This window comes from Anthonomus grandis, chromosome 5 (genome assembly GCF_022605725.1).
Source record: "Anthonomus grandis grandis chromosome 5, icAntGran1.3, whole genome shotgun sequence".
NCBI lineage: Eukaryota > Metazoa > Arthropoda > Insecta > Coleoptera > Curculionidae > Anthonomus > Anthonomus grandis.
In genome coordinates, this window is record NC_065550.1 from 13799755 (window position 1) to 13826184 (window position 26430).

Below are 26430 nucleotides of genomic sequence, written 5' to 3' on the forward strand. Positions count from 1 at the left end.
ACATCCGCCAAACTAACAAACCCTAGTTGTAATTGTTTTGCCGACAGATTTGGTGCAGCAAATCAACTGCTTGGGATTGTCTAAATAAAATATGCCGTGATTTATTTATTTTAAATCAAAAGAACAAGATTATAGTACTCGAAGTGTAAGATTGTGACCCTACTGCAAATTTCTTTACAGAAAAAGTTGGCTTTCCAGAACAGTCATGTAATATGATTTATTGATTAAAAGATATGTTTGTTTCTTAGGAATTGTGGGAATAATTGATGGTTTTTATATACCTATAGAAGCTCCATATAAAACCCAGTGTCTTATGTCAACCATAAGGATAACCATTCGATTATTCTGCAGGGCGTATGTAATTGTAAAAAAAATTCATACATTGCTACTGTGGTGAAGTTGGTTGAATGCATGATGCACGTGTTTTCCGACGATCAGATTTTGGTCATCTGCTAGGCAACGGGGAAATTCAAGAGGATTTGCATTTTATTGGGGAATCAGCCTACCCTTTAAAAAATAATTTACTGATTCCTTTTAAAGATAATAGGTATTTGACAAATATTCAGGTTAACTATAACCAGCTGTTTTCAAAAGCCAGAATATTTATTGAACACACCTTCGCTCTATTAAAAGGAAGGTTTCGAAGACTAAAATTATTGGAAGCATCAAGAGTTGAGATAGTTCCCCAAATAATAATCGTATGCTGCATTCTACATAATATTTGCAGAGATACAAATGATGAGCTTCAAATTAATCTGTATGAAATAATTCAAGAAGAAATGTTGATGCGGCCAGGAAACATTGTGCCAAGACTGTATAACCGGGTGTTGAGAAAAGGAATAATATTGCTAATTACTTATTTTTGAGATAAAATAACTAACAAAAGAGTTATTTTTACTTATTATCTTTTTATTTTTATGAGAGTCACCTATGCTAAAACATTTCAATTCTTTGGTATACTAGGTGTAGTTACAATTTGAGGTTAAGTTTACAGGGTTTAATTTGTATCAATTAAATCCTGTTAATTTGTAGAAAAAATAATTTTTAAAGTTATAAAAAATATTTTTTAAAACAATCATACAAATAAAATTAAAAAAATAATTATTATGTTTTGTAATTAAAATATAATATAAACACACCCAACAAATGGACATTTTTTATTAACTTCCAAATGCTTATTTGAGAATTATTAATTTCATAAGAAATGTAGTTTCAAAACAACCCTATAACTTTTTTACCTTTTGTTTTAATGTCTAGTTTTATAATCTCGGGTTACCCCTGCTCTGAGAGTTAGCTCATTGAAATTGTACTGACTAACTCTCAGGTCAGAGGAAACACGAGTTTAAGAAGTTAGGGATAGTAAACCTTAAAGGTTAAATTAAAACCGGACGCCCAAACTATTATAGCAACAAAAGGAACTGAAAATAAAATATCAAAATTATTATAAAATTAAATATAAACATTATCTTCGTTTAATGCTAATCTTTTTAATCTTTTGGATTATTACTGCTTAACTTTTTTTCCAATCTGATGTTCTACCGAGATGTATTAAAGATTTAAAAACCTATCCATTCTCTTGATTTTTTTCTCTATGTCGCTTCTCAGAAGAATTTTCAAGTTTTCGTTTTTTATCAGTATCTCGTGAGGTGGTCGGAGTCACAGCTTCTAAAAGTATATAAGGTAAATAATGTGGGTAGTTATTTTGAATTGAATAGCCATCATTTTCTTGATTTTTATGCAGACCAGATTCGGAGCTGCATGTTGCTGGTGCTTCTATTTCCAGTTGTTAAGGAATGAATCTATAAAATTAAAGAACTGCAAAGTTTTTCTGTTTCTTCCAATTCCTGAATTATGGTTCTTGATTTTCTTGTAGGTCTCCTTCAGATCTTTTCACTTCGTATCTACTTGCTCTGGTGTAATATTTTTTATTAGCAAGTTTTGACAATTCCGAAGGAATTTTCTTTCAAATTTTTTTTTCATTGTACCTTCAAATGCAGAATAGTTTTTTTCCACCAATCAAATTAGTAAAACAGTTGAACTGTCATTTCACAATTTTGCATCTACTCATTTCCAGATGACAAAGGTAACAACGGACTTTCTACATTTCAATTTTTCAATTTTAAGATTAATAGAACCTAAAAAAAATATGTTATTAATGATATACTAATATTTGCAAGTTCGATTTATCAACTCCAAACTCATTAGTTTTGAATAATAATCTAAACAGTTTTGAAGTAGAATATATCAAAGAATTAAAATAGTTGACAACCCATACTCACGGGACATTTGAAGCCCTATACGTTTTGTGGCTGACTTAAGGATTATAAACATAATAAATTAATGTTCTAGAAAATCCATAAACTGATTATGACTAAAATTAACCCAGCTTTTATGGCGGCTAATGTGTTTAGTATTGTCATAAAAATTTCTAATTTAAAAAATTACATTTTAATAAATATTACATTTTCACATACCTTCATATTCATTAGGATCATTGTTTTCGTTTTCAAAATGTTCCAAAAAAATTTCTTGCACCCAGTTTATTAGGGTCCCTTCAATGCCACACTCACCACAGGTGTCGAACTGTTCGCCAGTGAATTGGTCAGACATAATATACAGTGATGTTTGGATTTTAATAACAGATTTTTTTGGTAATTGGAGAATCACAAGCAAAGATAAAAAACAAACAACCAAGAAAGAAACAGCTGATGACCTGACACTTGAGAGCTAGTTTTGCACATGCGCAAAAACGAAAAAACTCCCAGTACACCACCTTAAAGCCTGGAGCACATCGAGCATGCTCTACATGCTCGCTATGTTTCAAAATAAATAAAATCGAGCACGCCCTGAGTCAACAAAAACGTAAAAGAGCACACAGAGCGCGCTCGGACTACTCGAGGCGTCAACTCGAACGCACCTTATATTAATGTTTGATCCGGCATATGGATCCTTATTGGACCTCACTTTGACAAAGTAATTTTAAAGGCAGATCGCTATTTAAGGTTTTTTGTCTGCCATGAACCTATAGAAGATATGCAGATCTGATTAACAAAATTAGTGCAGCAGGTGCCGCTATAACAAGACTCCTAGAAGTGACCCAAGCTCATCTGTCAAAAGTGATAGTTGATAGTTGTGTTCGAGCAGATGAACTTAATTTTGAACAACATTCTTAAACTGTTTTATTATGTAGTTAATCGCAATAATAATTGTAGTTATTAGATTTAAGGTACTTTACTGATTTTTTATTTATTTATAATCATAACTAAATGGCTAAAAAATAATAATATAAAATCATACTAAAATAGTAGAAATAATAAAATAATGCAAACGTCAGTACCGAAGCAAGTAGAGTAAATAATTTTGAGTTAAGTAACAAAAAAGTTTTAAAATCATAATATGAAATGATGTAATTTTGCGTATATTTTCAAAGTACCTGCAATCAAATAATTCTTCGACGGGTCGCGACGTCCAGCTCTATGCAGGCGTCGATTTTTTTAAGTTTTGAAAAAATCTACTTAACCCCATACATTGACCACTTTTTACATAAATTAAATATTTATTTTTGTTTTGGTCTTATTGGCGTGCGGAATTCTAAATGAAAAATTATGTATAAGAATAGTATAAAGATCATCATAATGTTTCATGGCACTATGTTACAGACATAAAGCAGTCTTCGGATCTACCTCTTCGTATTTTGAGTAACTCAAGGAAGGCTTTATATCGAAGTTAAGGCTTAAAAAATATTAAAAAGGGCTGGCTAATTCTACTTTTCTCTGCTCATGAGCATTTCTCCTCATATGTATATGTATATACATACATACATATATTTTTGAAATTGATGTATTGAGTGCCCCATCTTAAAACTCATCATTTTCACCCTTGGCTCTCACATACCTGAAGAAATTCTACAGATTGGCTCTCTGGAGTCTTTAATATCACGCCTTAGGATTTCATTGAATGTTACAATGGTCCAAGTAGTCTTTATTTAGTCATATTTAGGACGTAGATGACCAACGGGTGACATCTATAAGAAGTCAGGGTGACGTTAATATGTCACACCCTCAAAACGACTTAAATATAACTTCTTGAGGACAAAAACTATTGTACTATAATAATACTTTATAGTACTGTTTCGACGTCATCGAGACGTATCGGAGACGTCATTATATGCTCTATATTTTTCCAGAAAAAAAATCAGGATTTTGCGGGTAGAAATAATACACAAAAACTACAGAAAATATGAATACTACTATACTTAAAACTAAAAATTTGTTCATATGATAGTTAGACTACTAAAAATAAAAGTATTTTATTTATTGTATTTTAATTATGCCACTCCACAAAAAAAAAATCCAATTATTCAGCGGAAGAAAAAGTACAATATTACACTCACTACATTCTAATTTAAATTTAAAACATTATTAATAATAATAGTTGCCTACAATATTACAATAATGAAAATAATTAGAGAGAAAAAATAAATTTGGCAGTTACTGTCTAGGAAAAATGTATTCTTAATTTAAGACAAACCGCAGTTACATTGATCCTGCACAGAATTACAAATGCTGCAGGCTTTGCGCAATGGGGAAAATTTCTTCAAATCTTCATGTGTAAATCGAGTACTTACCGCACTCACTTTATTATCACAACAATCTAATCTACAATTATGGGTGATTCATAATGGTATTACAATCCTGGAATCAAATAACAAAATAAAAACAGAAAACCAAACGACAAAAAAATGGCTGCCAACGCAAGAAGATATGAACGCCATTCGTAACGCAAGACACTAAGGCTCGATGCACACGAGCGATTTTCATGGCGAAGTTCGCTGCGAGTTCGCCGCGAAGTTTTCTCGCGCGCATGTAGCAAACCAAAGGATCAAATGGTGCGATTCACACGTAGGCGAAATCGCAGCGAATACGCCTACTTACTAGACTGCTACTTCGCGACGATTTCGCGGCCAAAATTCCTCGCTGAGCCTCGCTCTGCGGGTAAGCAGTACTTGTTGGAACATTGAGCAATTCACACGGCTCGCCCCGGTCGCTTGCGCTCGCGTCCACTGATAATGACACGAGCGCAAGCGACGGACGGAACCGACACGGCCGCGATCGCGTCACGAGCGGCGCGCCAATAACCGATGCGAACAAAAGACCACGTGAACCGATAAGACGCACTGCAGCGCCATCGTACGGACAAGGATTTTAACTTTAGTAGTAAATTTACATTAAACTTATTTATGTAGACGACAATTAAAGTTAGTTAAAATTTCAATATGCTCGTAAAATCATGCATATTTTTAAGTCATTGTAAAAATTAGAGCTCTAAAAAAATTATCGTTGGCATCATATAATCTAACAAGACCTAATATTATTTGTGTGGGTAGTTATATGAAAAGACATAAAACAGGAATAGTGTGAAATCTCAGATTGGTCTTAAAATGACGTTCTTCCGACGACTTTGTATGACGTCTTCCTAATGTGCTTAAAGCAATGTCTTAGAGATGATTATCTACGTCCCTACGTCCAATTTCCATCGCTCTATTCATAATTAAATGAAATTACGGAAAATAGCTTTGAGATTACTACTAATCTTTTTTTCTGAAAGCTATCAATCAGTTGCTGGCAAAGAGAACCTCCTCCAGTAGAGCATACCTATATTTAAATTCCTACATATATTTTAAGGCATACAAAGTCAATTATTTAAAAAAATAGTTTTAAGTTTCCTTTACTATTACATATTTTTTACGTTTATTACATATCAAAAATAGTTTTTTTTTGTAGAAAAAAACTGAACAATATTGGCCTGAGATTAATGAGGAAGAAAAATACGGTGACTATACGGTGACATACATTAGTTCTAAGGTGTTCGCTAACTATGACTGTCGAATACTTGAGCTTCAATTTAAATGTTCAACACCCAGGAAGGTCGGCTAACTTATTATATTTGTTTGTTTAAAACAATATTAACTTAAAATAAACATAAAATTCTCTACTGCAGATAGGACATCTTCACTTTAAAGTATGGCCCGATCATGGAGTTCCACTGTATCCCCAATCATTAGTGCCTTTTCTTCAAACACTTCTCAGATTAAAAAATACTGATTTTCCTTTAGTTGTGCATTGCAGGTAAAAGATAATAAGTGATATTTAATGTATCTAATATAAAGTTTGATTCAATTTAGTGCTGGAGTTGGTAGAACCGGAACAATAATTCTATGCGATATTTGTTTACGAATGGCTGCTGCAGAAGGTTTCGTGGACTTCTTTGCTATGCTGGAACATCTTCGAAATAATCGCGCTAATTTGGTGGATAACGTAGAGCAATATATGCTGGCGCATTTGGTGGTATTAAATTGTTTGGCGGGTAATTATAATGCTTACAAATATTCTGATTCTAGCATTATTGGTTCTTTTTTTAAACCTTAATTAGATTTTAAAAAATTCTACTTTTCACTAGTAGTTACAAACTTTATCCAGTTACTCTATTAAAAACCAATAATTGCCCATAATTATTTTTACATAGTTTTATTTAGAAAGAAATAACAAAAAAAACTACAGAAACATTTAAAGATCTTACATCTGAGATTCCTAACATGTTGAATTTTCTATTTTACATTTTTTGTACGTGATTTAATTTGTCTTAAGACCGGGTTATGCACAGAAAAAGGATTAACTGGCCCATATAACACATATTTTTAGTCGACATAATTAACTTCATGTTTTTGGGGCTAGTTAAAACTATTTCCGAATATTTCTTTTCAGTACCTAATTTTTCAGCTGTCATCTTTAATTTCTAGTCAGCTTCCTATAAAGAACTGTTCAACATAGTAAATTGCGTTGTATTTTTCTAAATCAAAATTAGTTTTTGGTTTCAAGTTTTCATCGCAGTCTGATTCATCTGACGTATCATCAAATTGAATGCTACTTTCTGGGTCACTACTAAAATACTCATAACACTTCTTCTTTCTTTTAGGATCTAAGACGTATTTTTTGGCAGGTTCCTTGCTTCTTTAACTCTTTTTAGATTCTTCTTTTTCTCTTCCCTTATTTTTTTGCTTTCCTTTTTTTATTTTCTTTTTTTTCTCTTCCATTCTTTGGACGTAACAACAGCTGGAATTTTATCCCTTTTCTTGAGTTTATTTTGCTTTGAGCTGTTTTTCGGCCAAAAGAGTGCTTTTTTAAAAGGTGTACCAGTAGTTGAATTAGTGATTTCATCAATATTTTTTGAAGTCAGTTTGAACTTGAAAATTATTGTCTTCTATTCTTTAGAACAAAAGAAGAAAATTGTTCTTTATCCTGGTGGTGTGTTATTTTAACATTTTGACGAGAAGTGCTTGCAAATGGTGATTGCCTGGATCGTTGCTGATCCTTGTCCTCTGCATCTGGAGGCATTCGATATTGAAAAGTTTATGCCATTGATCCTCATCCTCTGTTTCGTTTTCTATTTTATTAGTATTGTCTTCCTCGTTCAGTGATTCTGGCCCAGTATTTTGTAGATCTCCTATAACATAGGCTACTCTTTCTTGATCTAGTGTTGGCTTTTTTGAGTGCTGCATTTCTGAATGTTTTTTCAAACATTAAATAATTTACTGTATGTTTCATCCCCATTCCATCCTATCATATTGGACTTCATCTTTTGGAAATTGATTGAAAATTGGTTTGTTTATTATTATTCTAAAACCTCTAATGCCATTTTTAAATTAGCTTTAGATGTTAAATTTTGATCCACTATCACGTTTTTTTCGATAAACATTTACTACATTATCGGGGTTTCAGGGAAAAATGCCTTATTTGCAGAAATCATTTTTTACAGCGTCTTCAGATACTGCATTTAGTACATCGTAAAATATTTTAGGGAAAGTTGCTTTGTCCAACTTGACATCAAAACTGGGTTGGCTGAATTTCCACTTGTGAACAACGTTTGTCAAACTCTTTTTTAACGGTCCAAATATACTCATATAACACGGCTGCATTGTGTAAGTAGTGTTGTGCTACTAATGCTATTACAATTAACCCATTCTGTTCACAAAACTCATTTAAATGCATAGTAAGCCTTTTGAATATCGTTCTTTTCCAGCAAGCCATTAAAAACAATGGTAATATATTTAAAAAATGTTTGAACATTTATCCAACCTGTATCACACTTTCCTAAGTCCCAATCAGCGCCAGGCATTTTTTGAACCACTTCTTGTGGCATTCTTTTGTGTGGGAGGAGAATAAATTGTGGTGTAGTTTCTCCATCACTTCGAGCGCATATTAAAACTATGTTCGTTTTCTGTTTCTCGAGCTATTTCATATATATTTTTTTCTACTCTTAGAGCTAAGAGTTTCCCAGATTTGAGGCACATCAAAAATGCACTCTTATCACAATTATAAACTCTTGTTGGATCCTCTAAAGTATTAAAGTGACCTTCTTGTTTCTACTTCAGAAAACTATGCCCGTATTTGCCCTTCTGTTACTGAAGCTTTGGCGGTTGATAAAGTTTCTGGTATACTTTTAGCAAGTCTATTTTTTAATCTATTCAAGAACAACTGATACCATTTTTTCTTAAAATTGATATATATTTGGTTATTTATTGTAAAAAAAGTCAATTTACCTATAAAATTGGTTCTTCGGAATCCCATATTTGGTTCTACTAAAGTTAAAAGTCTTCAAAACGTTTTTTTCTTGAAAATTTTTACATAGGTAGTTAAGTTTGAACATTTTATTGATAAAAAAGTGAGGATGAACTGAAAAATGCGAAAGTTATTAATTATAAAGGATTTTCTACTTATAATTCACAATTTCATCTGGCTTAACTGCACTTTATTTGTGACTAGCCATCACGTTGATCATTATAAATCCTATCAATTCAAATTTAAAGCATTAGTTAACCAAATTCTGTAACAGAAGGATTTACATGACTTCTTTAGGTCATAAACACAACTTTCCACACGCGAATCACGAATATCAAAGATGTAAATAAGGATTAATTCATAAATAAAAAAGACTGTAAAATGTCGCTTATGTCAACAAATATTATTGTAAATTAAATAGTATTGAATTAACTTAATTTAATTTTTTTAATTTAATTAATTAAATTCATTTTAATTTTTATTTAATTTTTTTTTAAATGAATTTAAACCTCATCGATATTATTTATTCATTAAGAAATAAATATCATAAATTATGTTTTTTCTTCAAAATTTATACTTAAGTATAATATAGTATTATGAAAATGTAAATACGTTAATTATTCTCCTAGTTTTTGTACAATTTTATTAGTATTCTGTAGTTAAAGTTGATTCGTAGGGTTTCTTTAGGGCTCTACTTACGTTTGGTTTATTATTTTTATCTATAGTGTTTAGTTTTTAAGTAGTTTAGGTTCTAGTCGACTTTAGGTATCTCCGAATTTTAACATTTTTGAATATGAAATAGTAAGCTAATCTTCTTTGGACTATTTTAAGCAAAAAAAATTGGAGGATGAATAACATTTTCTTTAATAAAATAATAAAAATAAAAAAAATCATGACAATGTGTACCTATGTACTATATAAACTCGTTGTCGAACATTCACCGCAAGCGCTTTATGGCTTAATGGTATTGGGAGTGAACTATGAGACGGTCGGTCTGGGTTCAGATTTCAACTGCGCCAGTTTTACTTTTTTTATTTTTTTTGCGACTAAGAATTTTGTAGTTTTAGAAAAATTATTTAATTTAAATGAAATTATACATAAAATATGACCAAAAAGACGAAATTGTTTATATAACATTAAAGAAAAAGATTTTACCTTTTCTTGTAATTAAGTCCCTTTATTTTCGTGTAAAAAAACATACCGAAGACACCCATAATGTATTATTTATTGTTTTGGTACTTTTTAGATTTCGATCCTAATTAAAAATAATATGAAATATGCCTATATTTAAAATTAAGTCTAAAGAATATTTATTTTTCATATAAATAACAAAAACAAAATTCCCTTCCACCTTCCTTCATTATTCTTTTTTATTGACGTTTGACATAACGTCATAACGCCACGAGGTGACAGCGTTGCCATACATGTTCTTTGATTAAATAATTTTTTATTTCTTCTATATGAATGTTTTTAGTGTTTTGGGCTCGGTTTAATTGCATTGGGTTGATTTTGGGTTGCGTTAGCCAAAATCAACCCACTTGGGGGGCGTAAGCCCCCCATGTGTTCGACATTTACGAGCCCTCTCTATATTTTTTCATATGAATAGAATCTCAAAATGCTAGAAAATATGGAAGCTACGAACCTTTGCATAAGGGAATGAATTTTTTGCTTGTGTACAAATGTGTGTAAAAGTAAAACCCATTCACTATTATAGTGTAAAAACACTGCTAGCATTTTGGCAAATAGATTTAGATGTCTTTCATATTTTCTCTTATATAAGATATGCTTTTTAGATGTGGTTGTTGCTTATTACATATATACACAATTTGGCAACTGCAAGATCATATGTCAAAAGTTTGACAATGTAATTATCAATAGCAACGAGTTTCGATCATCAAATAGAGTAGAGTAGACCTCATTTTTGACATAATTTAATATTATTTTTTAGCGTCCTATGTGAATGATCCGCAAATTTTTTTCTCTTAATCTATTCTTTTCAAAGTACTCTTTATGCTCAAATTTTAAAATATTGCAAAATCGAAGATACTTAAAGTCGACAAGACCCGTAGTTTATCTTGTTCGAGAGCCCCATTTTGGCCCCAATTTAGGTTATTTAGATTATATTATTGTAAATCCCTGTAGTTCTAATTTTCTAGAATTTGTATACTTGCTTGATTTGACTGTCAGTATTCTCCTAAAATTATTGACCTCCTTGGGAAAAAACAATGAAGATAATTCTAAATATTTCGAAACTTTTTTGTTTTGTTCTTGTTTTAAAAAGGACGCGCTTCGTGACAATTCATTCAGTTTTAATTGTTTAGTCAGTTTTTACCTTGGAAACAATTAAACGACAGTCAAGGCGAGTTAGGTTAGTGTTTTTGACGTTGACAATAAAAGTGTGTTCCCGAATTTCGTTACAATTGGTGTCAGAAGTAAAGGATATTTGAAAGCTCATTTTAGTGGATGCCTTTAACAAGAAGTCAGGCCAATATGGAGACCGAGAAATTGATGGAGCTGCTATTAAGGAAGTTTGACGAGCAAAAAATAGAACAAGAAGAACGAGACCGCAAACAGAGGAAAGAACAAGAAGAGCGAGACAAGAAACAGGAAGATTTACTAAAGACAATTAAATCTGACCTGAAGAAGGAAAATGAAGACCTGATAAGGACCATGAAAGATGACCTAAAGAAAGAAAATGAAGACCTGATTCGAACCATGAAAGATTAATGACACTTTTACACAATTGACACAATTAATGATTAATAAAGACACTTAATTTAAAAGATAATCTTAAAAAGGAGCAGGAGGAACGAGACAGGAGAAGAATCAGAAACAATTAATAACTAACTTTGAAGGAACAGTAAAAGAAGAATTGGGAAAAGTACAAAAAAAGATCCTAAAACTAGAGATGAAAGTAAAACGGACTCCTCTTCATCCTGATTCTGGAATGCAAATAATGATGAAAGTAAAGCCATCAAAATTCGACGGCAAAGAAGCATGAAGTACCTATTTGAATCAATTTGAGGCCGCTACTAGGGGAAATCGCTGGGATAACGAAGAAAAGGCAATCAATCTTAAGCAAAGCCTTAGAGGAGAAGCTACAGAAATATTAAGAATGGCGCCATCTGAGGATCAGCTCAATTTCGACGTACTGGTGCGTACCTTAGAGATGAGATACGGTGAAGCCCATCTACAACAAGTGTACCAGGCTCAATTGAAATCTAGAAGACAACAACCCGAGGAAGGACTCCAACAATTTGAGGCCGATGTTGCTCGATTAGTAAATCTGGCTTACCCTTCAGCCCCAACAGAGTTCCGAGAACAAATTTCTATAAATTGTTTTATTGACGGAGTTCGAGATCCAGATACTAACCACGCTCTAAGGATGGCTCATCATAAAAGTATATCAGAAGCTTTGGCCCATGGACTAGAGTATGAGGCAGCTTTTCAAGCAACTAGAAGGCAGACACGAATAAGACAAATTAGAACTTCGGAAAGTGATCTCGCCTAAAGAAGACCGCCTAAAGAAGATTGAATCATTATAAGCGAGGAAACCTAAAAGACCATTACAATGCTAGAATTGCAATGAGGAGAGGCACCTTAAACGTCAATGCCCCAAGCCTTTAAGAGATCCAAGGAACCAGGAAAACTTCAACTTCAAGCTGGCTGGATGCTACCAAGCCCCACGTATAAACCGGCTGCCACATCCTGGAGAGAGCTTGGTAGTACCGGGAAAAATACGCGGCCGTGAATGTGAGATGGTAGTGGATACAGGATCAAGTCATACTATCGTGAAGCCGAACATCGTAGCACACTGTAGGCTTTCAGCACCACCCAATTTAATTCTGGAGTCTGCAAATTGAAAAAGGATCCCGATTATTGGATTGCATGAAGCTACAGTCACCATTGGCTTAACAACATTCCAACAGCCAGTACTAGTGGCAGAAATCATGGATGATTTCATATTAGGATTAGATGTTATGAATGCTCAGCAGTTTAAAATGGATGTATATAACCGGAACAGTAGACCTGTATATAATGACGACGAGAAATGAAGAGATTTTTATGCACCACCTATATGAAGATAAAGTAAATACCAGAGTCGTTAAGTTATTCAAGGATATTACCATACCAGCAAATTCAGAGGTGGTGGTTAATGCTACAACTGGAGGAAAAGAGGGAGAAACTGTTTTGATTGAGCCCATGGAAAACTGCAAACTATATGGTCAAGGAATTTTTCCAGCCAAGACGTTATCTACGCAGAAGAAATCTACTGTTTTGGTTCGAATGGTAAATTTAAAAGGATATGATCAACACCTGAAACAAGAATAGAACATTGGCGTATGCTCTGAAGTAGTGGCAGTCATGAAAAATGCTGATAGAAGTCGTTATTCAAACAGACCTTTTCTGTATTCTCTATTACAAAACCTGTTTGAAGAATCTTCTGCCAATTTAACCATGGACCAGTGTAGTAAATTGCGACGTCTTCTTGAAGAAAATCAAGATGTGTTTTTCTTGCACGATAATGACCTAGGAAGAACTGATTTGGTGCAGCATCGAATTAACACTGGAGACAATGCTCCAATTAAACAAGCACCTCGAAGAATTCCGATAGCTAAGCAAGGAGAAGTTTCCTCAATGCTTCAAGAAATGAGGACACAAGGAGTGATAGAACCTTCTCAGAGTCCTTGGACATCTCCAGTTGTGCTAGTGAAGAAAAAGGATGGATCCACTAGATTTTGTGTAGACTATCGGCGACTGAATAACATTACCACCGAACAATAACAAGACTAGAAGTCCCACTCTCGGTCGGGTGTATGAAGTAGCGCTCTCAAATACGAGCCGCCGATCGCAAAAAAACTACGCAAGTGTTCAGCTGTGTCGGCTCGTACGAGGGTAATGCAGACAGTTAACGGCGCGTTGGCCATCAAAATAAAATAAATGTTCACTTACCGGGGTGTTACAAAACAATCAAACTATGTAATTAATATTATTGTGACCCATTCTGTTTTAGTTGTAGGTATTTAAATAAAAAAGAAAATATTTTAAACTGTTTAATTGATTGAAGATCATAATTATAACATATCCTAAATTATTATATTATACATTACATGCATACATATAACTAAAAAATAAGAAAAACGACATTAACAGTAATCTTAATCTGTTTCATTGCTGAATAATACTTGTTATACACTTGTTTGTGTTGCTTTTGTTTCTTTTAATCTTCTAGCCTCACCTGAAATATTATTTTTTTTATTTTATCTTAACAATAATGTTTTATAACAAATTGTTACAATTCATCAAATTAATCAAGGTAAATTTATCTGTATAAAAAATGAACACACTTACTAGTTTCTCTTAGCTATTTTGCCATACATTTTTTGACGGGACAGCGTTATACAGCAGATTTGTTCTTACGGTATTACGCATTAAGGTTTCTTGAGGAAAATGTAATTCGCAGACTCTTAATTTATTACTACATTCTTCTGGAGTCATATTGGTATACCTATGATTATTAACAAATCCCAAAGCCTGCTTCCAAAGTTAACATTTAGAAATATCCTTTACAATTTCTTTTATACTGATGAATATGGAAAAAAATGATTATTATTGTCTCTCATTTTAATAATATTATTACCCTCTATTATGCATAAAATATAAATATTAAAAAAATTATCATTCAAAACGATAATCGTATATTATATACGATTATACTAAAACGATTCTATAAATTCTTACCTATGTTCATCCCTGGGCCACCGAAACAATGATATTTCTGTCACTTCTCTAGTCAAACATCCATTAACACAACACATTCGTGGCATTTTATCAGAATCCTTAATAAAATCCCTAATAAAACCAAATCGCAAAACAATCGCTATAACGTTCTAGCACAGTATAGTTCTACCTACAAATAGCTACTCTGTGAGACAACTGTTATACTACTTTAAATATGCTATATCAGACAGCCGATATATGCATTTCGCCCGGGAGCGACTTCGAGAGACTTAAAAAGAGTAGCGTCCGATATTCGAGTGAGATAGGCATAAGAAGAGGCGGAGCGTTAAGTAAACCTTCTAGTCTTGTTATTGTTCGGTGACATTACCAAGAAAGACAATTATCCCCTACCAAGAATTGAAGACAACCTGGACACGCTTTCAGGTTCACATTGGTTCTCAACACTCGATCTAAAGAGTGGATACTGGCAGGTAAAGATGCACCCAGAAGATAAGGAAAAGACCGCATTCTCGACTGGAACAGGAATTTGGCAGTTTACAGTCATGCCCTTTGGACTCTGCAATGCCCCAGCTACCTTTGAGAGACTTATGGAAACAGTTTTACGTGGAATGACTTGGGAATCATGTTTAGTTTATCTGGATGACGTTATCATACTGGGGAAAACATTTGAAGAATATTCAAAAGGTATTTGTTAAACTGCGAGAGGCCAACCTGAAGCTAAGTCCTAAAAAATGTTGCTTATTTCAAAAAGAAGTTTGATACCTTGGCCATGTAATATCAGAAAAAGGTGTCAAGACTGATCCAGATAAAGTAGAGGCAATCGAAAAATGGCCACGATCCACTGACAAACACCAGTTAAGAAGCTTTCTGGGCCTTTGTACCTATTACACAAGATTTGTAAGAAATTTCGCTAATCTTGCAAAGCCTCTACATAAGCTCAAGGAGGACAAAATGGTATTTAGTTGGTCACAGCACTTCACAGTCAACAGACTGTGAAGAAGCATTTCAACGGTTACAAAGAGCACTATGCACATCTCCAATTTTAACATATCTGATTTCTGGACAAACTTTTATTTTGGATACCGATGCAAGTAATGTTGAAGCCGTTGTATTACAAAAATATGAAGATGGCGAGCAAGTGATAGCTTATTTCAGTAAAACGTTATCAAAACCAGAAAGAAACTATTGCGTCACCAGACGAGAATTATTGGCAGCATTAAAAGCTATTGAAAATTTCCATAAATATTTGTATGGTCAACGATTTATCCTTAGAACTGATCATGCTTCGTTGAAATGGCTGTTTCAGTTTAAAAACCCCGAATGACAAATAGCAAGGTGGCTTTAACGACTACAAGAGTATGACTTTACAATGGAACATAGGAAAGGCGAATATCACCAAAATGCCGATGCTTTATCGAGAAGACCCTGTATTGAAACATGTCAACATTGTTTTAAAAAGGAATCAAAATAGCATCCAGAGATATTTACTTGTAATCGTATTGGCCTTCACAGTTCTAAAGAGCGGGATGTAGCTAGTTTAATCCAAGATCAGTGTGATGACCCAGTATTTGGTCTTATTTACGAACTGAAATCTCGAGAAATTTCAAAACCAGAATGGAAAGACATTTCTAACAAATCTCCAGAACTAAAAGCTTATTGGTCTCAATGAAATTCATTGGTTATAAAAGATGGATTGTTAAAAAGAGTCTGGGAGAGCGTAGATGGAAAAGAAAAGACATATCTGACAGTTTGTCCGGATTTTTTCCGGAATCCGTTTTCGAGGAAAACGGAAGTTCTTGAAGCTGTTCTTGAAGGTGTCGGCGGAGGACATTTTGGAGTTAGTAAGACCTTGGCAAAAGTGAGAGAACGGTTTTATTGGCTGAACAGTCATCAAGATGTTGAACGCTGGTGCCGACAGTGTGAGCAGTGTTCGTCAAGCAAGGCCCCAAGAACCCGGACAAGAGGAAAGATGATGCAGTATCTTGTTGGTGTACCCTTTGAACGAATTGCCATAGACGTAGCAAGACCCTTTTCTACTAGTAGTTTCGGAAACCGATATGCTCTTGTTGCTATGGATTACTTTAGTAAGTGACCCGAGGTTTATCCGATTCCAAACCAAGAAGCAACGACAGTAGCTGAAGTGCTGTTCCAGAACTGGATTTGTCGATTTGGTGTACCCAGAGAGATACATTCAGACCAAGGAAGGAACTTTGAGTCACAAATATTCCAACAAGTATGCCAGTTGCTGGGAATCAATAAGACCCGTACAACCCCACTACACCCTCAGTCTGATGGAATGGTTGAAACATTTAACCGCACATTTGAGGATGGTGGTAAACTCTAAGCAAACCGACTAGGATACCTGTATACAACCATTCCTATTGGCATATCGTTCTTCTATCCACAAGTCAACTAGAAAAAGCCCGGCAAAAGTTGTGTTTGTGAAGAGTTTGGGTTGAAAAGTTTGTTTCTACGGTGATGAACTTCGTTTACCTTTGGACATTATTACTGGAAGACCCCATAAGTTTGAAACCCTTAAGGAGTACGTCGACCATTTACAAGAGCATTTACAAATTGTTCACGAACAAGCACGGGATAAACTTCATCTAGAAAGTAACAGAATGAAATCACGTTATGACATAAAGGCAAATTCTACCGGTTTTAATCCTGAGGATAAAGTCTGGTTATACAATCCACGGAGGACGAAGGGCAAGTCACCAAAGCTCCAGAAGGATTGGGAACGTCCAATCAATGTGGTCACCAGAATCAACGACGTGGTGTACCGTATCTAGCGACATCCGACAACGAAGATGAAAATTGTAAACATCGTCCGGTTAGCGCCCTATCATGACTCAGGTGGTTCCATGTTTGATCGGGATGATCAAACTTGAGAGGGGAGCAGTATTATGAAAATGTAAATACGTTAATTATTCTCCTAGTTTTTGTACAATTTTATTAGTATTCTGTAGTTAAAGTTGATTCGTACGGTTTCTTTAGGGTTCTACTTACGTTTGGTTTATTATTTTTATCTATAGTGTTTAGTTTTTAAGTAGTTCATCTTGTTCGAGAGCCCCATTTTGGCCCCAATTTAGGTTATTTAGGTTATATTTTGTAAATCCCTGTAGTTCTAATTTTCTAGAATTTGTATACTTGCTTGCTTTGACTGTCAGTATTCTCCTAAAATTATTGGTCTCTTTGGGCAAAAACAATGAAGATAATTCTAAATATTTCGAAACTGTTCCATCGGGTTTTAAAAAGGATTCGTAACAATTCATTCAGTTTTAATTGTTTAGTCAGTTTTTACCTTGGAAACAATTAAACGACAGTCAAGGCGAGTTAAGTTAGTGTTTTTGACGTTGACAATAAAAGTGTGTTCCCGAATTTCGTTATAATATTAAATCACGTATGAAATAATTTGAATAGATAATACCTATTTTTAAACACCCGATAAATTAGGCCCGAAAAAGTTCGACCATTTTTTTCCCAGACAAAACCAAAAAATTCCTCTGGGGACATATTAAATTAAAGCCACTCCCATTTTTGTGAATAAGGTTTAATGTTCTATTTTTCGTGTGTGTAAATTACAAAATATGTGATTATAGCGAAACAAAACCATTAAAAATCCTATAAATTTAAAATTTTAGCTCCCTAAAAGTTTAAAAATTGCCTCAATATATTTTTTTTAATTATAGCAAAGTCAAGAGCTAAAAAACCTTGTGCAAGCCGGCAATAATTTAAACGTATTTAACGTATGTAGAAAAATCTTCATAATTTCCGAAGTTTTGTATTTGTTTTAACCATCCTCACTTTCTTATTAATGTTTTGACCACACTCAACATTCTATGTAAAAAATAAAAAAAAAAATCAGTTTTAAGACGTTTCTTTAATTTTACTGGACCCTCATACTTTTTGGCTGTAGCATTTACAGACATTTTTAAATCTTTAATTCCATCTAAAGCTTTGCGCAAATCTTCTTCGCTGTATTTAAAAAAAATATATTTTCTGTCATTTAAAACAAAATAAATAAAAAAAATAATATCAATTCCTCCAGACCTAGGCAAATGCCACAGAAAAAAAAAATAATTGCCAGCCCCTGCCAACTGAGAAATTCATTATAAATAAGAGGCAAGACATTTTTAAAATACAATATATTTTACTAGTTACCAGGCAAGTTAAATAAATATAAAATTCAAAATAAATAAAAAATTGTAATATTCCCTAGTTCTCGCCATCAATTAATTTTTATTAGTTCTCGCCTGGCAATTATTGGAAGGAAGGCATTTTTCTCTCCAGTAATTGCCACCCTAACCTTAAGTTAACAATTTTGTGAATTTATGTAAGTACTGGTGGTGATTTTTGTAGAGCTCTACATATTATATACACAAATTTTCTTTAATATTTCTTAGTTAAATGTGATAATTATCATATAAGTATGAACATGGTTCATCGTAATTTTGTACTTTTTAGTACTTTCAACAAGTAATTTAAAAACTTTTTAAGCGTATAAACTAAAAAACTTTTTATATATGTAAACCTAAAAATGATATAATGCGACTAATCCATACCATCTAATAATAAGAACCAAAGAGTATTTACTAGACTGGGCCAATAAAAATCGACTATTTCTTTTTTTTAAATATATCGAAAAGGTTCAAAGTGACAAAAAACATATCGTAAAGGTTTGAGCCCTTAATATTAACAATAACAGGTCTATCATCTTAAATTTCGATTTTTATTTTTGCTTTCATTTTGATGTCAAAACTATAGAGGTAAAAAAAATTATTTGCATAATACATGCTAATAGATAATATAGACATAAATATATGGACAAGAATAATATAGATTCTTATAAAAAATGTAATGCTCCACAAAAAATGCCTCTTAACATTTTCACATAAATCTTTCAAATGTTATTCACAACTTCAGTTAAATATTTACTATTACTAAAATTTGGATAATCAATTATTTTTTAGAATCTCTACAATAAGGTATCAAAACATATAGATTGTGATCTACAGGGTATTTCATTTTGTTGAATTAATTTTAATCAATATTATTTTGCTACAATTTTACCTTCCAGAATTTTTATTGGAGCACGCTGATTTCGGCATAAAATTTTCACTCCCTGTTTCTTTGTTTATCTTTCTGATCTATTGCACTATACTGATATCTACACTAATATCTGTCACTGTTATAGATTTATATGCAAAAATAGCTATCGATGGACATTAAAAGTAGGCGAAATGAAGAAGAATAAAAAGCTGTTTTTATTTATATGTATTGTGTTTATCAATGAATAGGGTTCTTAAAACTTGAACAAAACAATCGATTGAAAATAAAGCAGAATCTAAAAATTCGATAAAAATTTAATTGAGAAAGTTTCTCACCTCTATTCTGAAATTCATTGTCCACTTAGTTTCTGACATATACCAGGTGTCTAGGAACTGTACCGACAAACTTTCCAGGGTGATTCTCCAACAAAAAATTAAGAAAATTTTTTGATGTAAATGTTTGTGCTAAATGTTTTACTGTCGGATCTACAGGTTGTTAAAAATTTAAAAAAAAAGTTTTTTTTTTTAAATAACTTAACTTACCAATATAGAAATTTATTTAAATGTGCAGATGTGTTTAAAAAAATAAAAATATTTTTATCAGTTATTGTAAATATTTTGTAATAAAAAAGCCTTATACCACTGCATTTTTTAGTAAGGCTTTTTTTAGTAATGCTCATTTCAATAAAAAAAGCACAGAGTAACGTATTTTAATGTTATTTTTTTTTTCAAGAAAAGTAACAAAATTCGTATTTTTAAATTTAGGTATGAAAACGCAGATTCCTGTAAATGAAAAATTCACACAATCAGTAAACCAAATCAGCAACATCGCATCGCAGCTTAGCTATGTCAAAAGCATAGAATGGCAGGATGATGCCATGAAAACAACTCATTCTACTCATGATGAAACGAGGGTCATTATACCTGAGAAAAATCGGTTTCCCGATATATTACCTGGTTTGTGTGGTTTTGTTTTATTTCAACTAATTATATCGATCGTCTTTTGCAGACCCTTTGGCTCAAATATTTTTGCGTCCTTACCCACCATCAAATCCTAAATTTAATTCTACCTACATAAATGCTATACAAGTCGATGGGTTTTGTGGTCCTAAAAGGTTTGCTGTTACCCAATTCCCATTGCCTAATACTATTGGGGATTTTTGGAGGCTTATATTGGAGAGAAATTATACAGTTATAGTGTGCTTAAATGACTTAACACATTACAAAGACCCAGTAAGTGTATTATTGGGTTTGTGTAAAGCTTCAAGTGTAAATAGGGCAATCATAAATATTTTTAGACCTGTCAAAGATTTTGGCCTGAGAAAAGAGAGTGTTTAGAACCACAAAGTGGTGTAACAGTGAAAAGTGTCAGAAGCAAACAACTGCTCGGGTATATTGAAATGATATTTGATATAGACTCAGATGACAAACATGTAAGTGAAACCTTAAACTCTATATAAATACCAATAGTTTCAAATATTATTTTTAAACTTTACTATAGTAACTGGAAAAAGACTGGCATATTTTGACTTAGATAGGGTTAAATAAACCGGTAAAAATTTTAGAGCGTTTGTACGAGATATCGGCAAGTAAAAGAAATTTTCGAGGCGAGAGTTCAAACGCGGTAATGCAAAAATAAGTTTTTCCACTTAAACCTGGGCAATCTACCTTATCATTAACTAATTTAAACAAAAATACTAGTTGGGCAATAGTGCTACGTTTCGTAAATGAATCATAATTAAACCTTGCCAGAAGTTCATCCCTTGTAGTGGATATACACCCTCATGTTTAAAACTTAGATATTTTTATAATTTCCACTGTACATTCTCTTAACTGGAAAAATGCATACCACAATAATTGGGGTAATTAATCATATTTGGTCTATATTTAAAATTATACAATATTGCAGGATCAAAAACTGACTGTCAAAATGATAAAGTTGGATAATTGGGCTCCTAAAGAGCTTGTTCCGCCAAAGGTTTCCGATTTTATATCCTTTGTAGAAGATGTTACAGCTGTAGCACGAGGTTGCGGACAAATTTTATTAACTTGTTAGTAAGTATTTTTACCATAAGACCAAACCCAATAATTTATGAAAAAAAATTATATAGATTGTAAAATGAATTTCTTCTTTTTGTTAGAGCTGATTTTTATATCTTAAAAATATTTATTTTTTAATGTTTAAATTCTGATCTACCCATGAATGCAAACCGTATATACCAACGCCAATTAAAAGAAATGCAATAAGTAACTGACGTAAAACAACTTATATTTCAATATTATATGGAAATTTGGTACAGCAATCCTCTTTGCCAACTTAGGAGTTGACAGATATGTTCCCTCGCGCTTCTTATATAAGGTGTATTACTATTTGACTTATGAGCCACCCCTAGAGAGAGGTTGTAAGTTATTGATAGTTTGTAGATAGATTTTGTGATACTTAAGCATGCGAGCTATGGATTTTATTCAGCTGCACTTGATTTGTGCTTTCTCTAATAAACTAGTTTTCATTCAACAAATCTTTCTTTTATTTGACTAGGCTAATATAATTGAGAAGTTTTCTGTATTGTAGACTTGTCAAAACAGCAGAAGTATCGCTTTTCCCAGATGTAGAGTACTCTTAAGTTAAAAAGCAAAAAAGAAATTTATTAAAATGAAATAAAAATAAAAAATAGATAAGGCAAACAATTAATGTAACATATACATCTATTCGATTAGTTTATCCTCCTGTTGTATGAAATGAATGAATACTATGCTAATTCATTCCATCTTTAACTTTTTTAGTGATGGAGCTACTGCAACTGGCTTATTTATGGCGCTATCTTTTTTAATAGAAAAAATTGACTTTGAGCATGAATGCGATGTATGCCAAGCTATAAGGACAATAAGAACTAGTCGGAAACAATTTGTTGGTTCTTTGGTAATTGCTTATTATATATACAGCTTGTTTGGTTCATCGACGTATGTTTAATTGGTTAGATTATCTACATTAAGTTTTTTCTCTCTATAATTCCTATGAACTCGAGTTTTGTAAAATTAACATTTAGCAATATTAGTAAACAGTTATAAATTATTTGCAAAACAGAGAAAGAAGATCTACTTAAATATATATTTAGAGACTCATTAGAAAATAATTATAAGATAAACAGGTTAATAATTTCTTTCTAACGAATTCACTTTTACCACTGATTTATTGTCACTTCATTACTATAGTACTTATTATTATTATTATTATATTATATATATTAGTATTATAGTATATATATTATTATTATTTTCTCTTGATGATAACAATATGCGAACTCTTTCAGTATATATACTAAATTTGAAGCTTATATGTTTTTAAATTTAAATTTTTGTCAAATTTATTGAATTGAAATAATAAATCCATATCAGTAACTATAAATTTTTTTCTGAAGCACTTTCTCCGATATTTGTCTGTATAATAATTAATAAGCAGCTCGTTCTCGTGGATATAAAAGAGACCTACATGAGAATGAAAATAGTGATTCAGTATATTTTACAAAAAAAAATACTGTATTATTTAATTTTTTATTAAATTGATACGCGATGATACTAGTGCTAAAAAATTAAACCTTTTACCCTCTTTCAGATATCTATATCGGTGAACCAAACCCCCTATATGTTGATTAAAAAAACTCATTTTATATTAAATTTAATGTTGTTATTTTAGGAACAAATGAAATTTCTATATAAAGCTGCCGTTTTATATGTGGAAGAAAAGTTTAACCAATACTCGAATTTCCAGTAGAAAATAAAAGAAGTTTGTATACTTCACTATATTATTGTGAATTTTATATATATAAATAAATATGTATGGTATATTATATTATTTTTAATATATAAGTATTTAATTATATTGATAATTCGTTGTAATTTCCTTATCTATCTCGCTGTGTGTTTTATAAGCGACTTAAGTTATAAACTTGGAGCAAAGTCTACATATTTCAAGTTGAGATATATAGACTTTGCTTACAGTATGTTATTTACGCGAACATTTGTTTTTAATATGAATTCGACACATGTCTAACTATACAGCGTGCCTCCGACACTGTTGGTATCTTTATTAATACGTAAGATGCAGAGTCGAGTAAATTAGCAAACTATTAGTAGGAATTTTTCTGCTGATTAAAATGGTAACAATAGAAAAAGAATTCCCTGTATATTTTTACATAAGATACCAATCCAGGAGTGAAAAAAAATCCAGCAGTTATATATATTTTGAAAATTAAAGTTCACTTTTATCACCCTGTAGCTTTTTAGTAGTTAATATTTATTAGCACGTTTATGGAATAAATCTTCTTATTTTAATCCTTTGTATCATCTATTACTCAGTGGCGGATAAGTGATGAAGCACCTTCTATACAAATATATAATAAAACCTCTAGCTAATGAGAATAATTCTGGAACCAAAGAGAAAACTTAAAAACAACTGGAAGTAACTAAGTGAAATATGCGTGACCAATTCCTATTGTCTGATTTTAAATTTTTTGAAACTCTTGTGGATTTTCTGGTGAAATTTGCTATTTATTCCCTCTCTCTCGTCTACTTGACTTCCTCCCTAAGTATATAATATTTTCAGCCATTTCATGTTTTAAAAAACAACGTACACGATATTTTTTAACGATTTGAGTTTTTTTTTCTTTGGCCTTTAAGGTATTAAGGTTTTATAATATTTATAAAAAAGTTGTTATATGAAAATAGTGAAATAGGAAGTGAAAGACATCAAAAGTCATATTTTAGCTTGCCTAATCAAAAACATAAATAAACTTGTTAAAAAACGGTTTAGTGCAACTGCAACTAAAGGGTCTTGAAAAATGATTAAAACCGCACTAATAACCTCGTTATCTAACTCTAGGCTAAAATAATTGACTGAATTGGTAGCGTTAAGAAATACTGCGGGATCCTAATCATTGAATAATAGATTGTTATTAACAACTACAGCCAGTGAATCTAGAAAGTTACGTCATTAGGTTACCAATTTATTTTGATGTTTTTTTAAGATTATCTTTAAATAGTATTCCACCATGGAACTTTTTTAGTATAATATACTCACAATTGAAACAAAATCGAAAAACGACGGATTTAAAGGTAAACTAAGGTTAATTTAAATTTTAAAAAAATCGAAATTTCAGATTTTGTTACCTCCGTAATTTCATTGTCTAAATTTTATAAAAATATGTAGTGTTTGGTACCAATGTAAAGATAAATCATAAAGCTATGTCTCTTTTGAAGCCGTTTTTGGATTTAGGCCTTTACCATTACAGAACTAATTTTTGAAAATAGGGTTCAAATTTGATTACTTACCGATTTCTCAATTTCAAAAACAAAAATCAAAATTCTGATTCAACAGAGACATCAGAAATATGTATTTTTGTTGAATAGTTTTTAAATTATACTTTTAGCTTAAACCGTTCAGAAAATATACAGGATATTCAAATCATTATAAAGCCTTTATATATTTTGGCGAGTGATGGCCTCTTAAGAGATGCGAATCAATTAAATTCAAATCAAATAGTGCGATAGAAAGTTATTGTGAGTCATTTTTGCAAGCCAGAAGTAACATTCAAAATTCAATGAATCAAAATTTGATATAACGAATTGAATTTTTTATTTACTCTTCTACTAATTAAAAAAAAGCTAATCCTTTTGCTTTTGGCCAAAAAGAAAATAACCGTGTAACGTTTTGTAACCACTTTTAACTAAGTTATAAATTGATCTTACCCATTTTCTTTATCTTATTAGATTTGGCACTTTTCAATAATCGAAAGGCCTACAGTTAATGCATTGGTTAATAAAAATAAGCGCTTCAGTACTTTTACGCTATTTCCTGAAAATGTTTTCTTAAAAAATCCCAGAATTGTCTGTAATAAAATCATTATTTTAAATTACCTTTTAAAGTTTGAATGCGAAAATATTCAACAGTACTTCTTTAACTAAAACTTCATCATACTATCATCGTAAAGAGAATAGAAAGACCTTTCCATATCACTCGACTCTTTCCCATTTAAGATTTTATGGTTGATGCCATCCCCTCTTAGGGAGTTGTAGCTATGATGATGATTTTGTGGTTATTAACTATCCTCCTCATAAATGAAAAGTCTCGTTTACGTTCAGTTAACCGGTCCACTTATTTTCACTACACACCGTATACCTACGTCTACAAGAATTTAAGATATACAGACAGATGAAGAAGACAGTTGCCAATTTTATCAATCTTACTTACATTATTTCTTCTAGAATATTGGCTTTTCACATTATTATATGCTTCTTGATAATATGCGGTAAACTAAACTAAGCAAAAACTCATATTCGTGGTTCATAGTCAAATAATTTTTGTAAATACTTTAACTTGCCTCCCTTTTGCCCAATCGTTTTTTATTTTTCCTCGCAATAGTCGACTTTTAACTGAGCCTGTTTATCAAACTTAATAGAATATTCCGGCAAAGATCGTGTCCGTCCAAAAACGTAAGTCGATTAATCAAGTAATCAAATATATACGTGTGTATTCATAGTCAGCCTGCTAGGACCGACAATTTCTGACGGTTTCTATGTCAACTATCTGACAAATCGTATATATATGATACTATTATTTTGTGGCACGGCTCAGCTACTAATTTGCAAATATCTAGGAATCAGCATTATAAACTCAAGTTTGAAGCCCGCATAATCTCAATAATAAATTATTATCTGAATATTTTATGTGTATCTCTAGAAAAGTCCCTGAAAAGATTTTTTAGTAGCTATAATTATATTTAGTATCTTGTTTTCTATTTGAAATATTATTGGTTTTATTGTTTGCATTTTATATGTTTTATTGTTTTATTATGTATCTTAATTTATCATTGCCTCGTTCAGTGGAATTATGTTATAACAATAAAGTGAGTAACAATAAATTCCTCTTTTTACATACACCCTCGTATAAAAGAAAAATTTAATTATATATTATAATACATGTTGTATTTACACTCGCCAGAGAAAGAGTCACCACCGCAACT

The 26430-nt window shown here is 31.9% G+C and overlaps 1 protein-coding gene across 1 annotated transcript in view; it reads left to right on the top strand.

Moving 5' to 3' along the window:
- LOC126736578 (receptor-type tyrosine-protein phosphatase F-like) overlaps positions 1 to 23291 on the top strand; it is a 134394-nt gene extending 111103 nt beyond the window's left edge. The window contains exons 22-30 of the mRNA XM_050440979.1: positions 5784 to 5927; positions 6001 to 6128; positions 6185 to 6366; positions 20177 to 20368; positions 20421 to 20644; positions 20710 to 20844; positions 21321 to 21466; positions 22196 to 22331; positions 23106 to 23291. Coding sequence (XP_050296936.1) covers positions 5784 to 5927; positions 6001 to 6128; positions 6185 to 6366; positions 20177 to 20368; positions 20421 to 20644; positions 20710 to 20844; positions 21321 to 21466; positions 22196 to 22331; positions 23106 to 23183 — 1365 coding nt within the window. The 3' untranslated portion in view covers positions 23184 to 23291. The remainder of the gene's footprint in view (positions 1 to 5783; positions 5928 to 6000; positions 6129 to 6184; positions 6367 to 20176; positions 20369 to 20420; positions 20645 to 20709; positions 20845 to 21320; positions 21467 to 22195; positions 22332 to 23105) is intronic.
- Positions 23292 to 26430: the final 3139 nt, after the last annotated feature.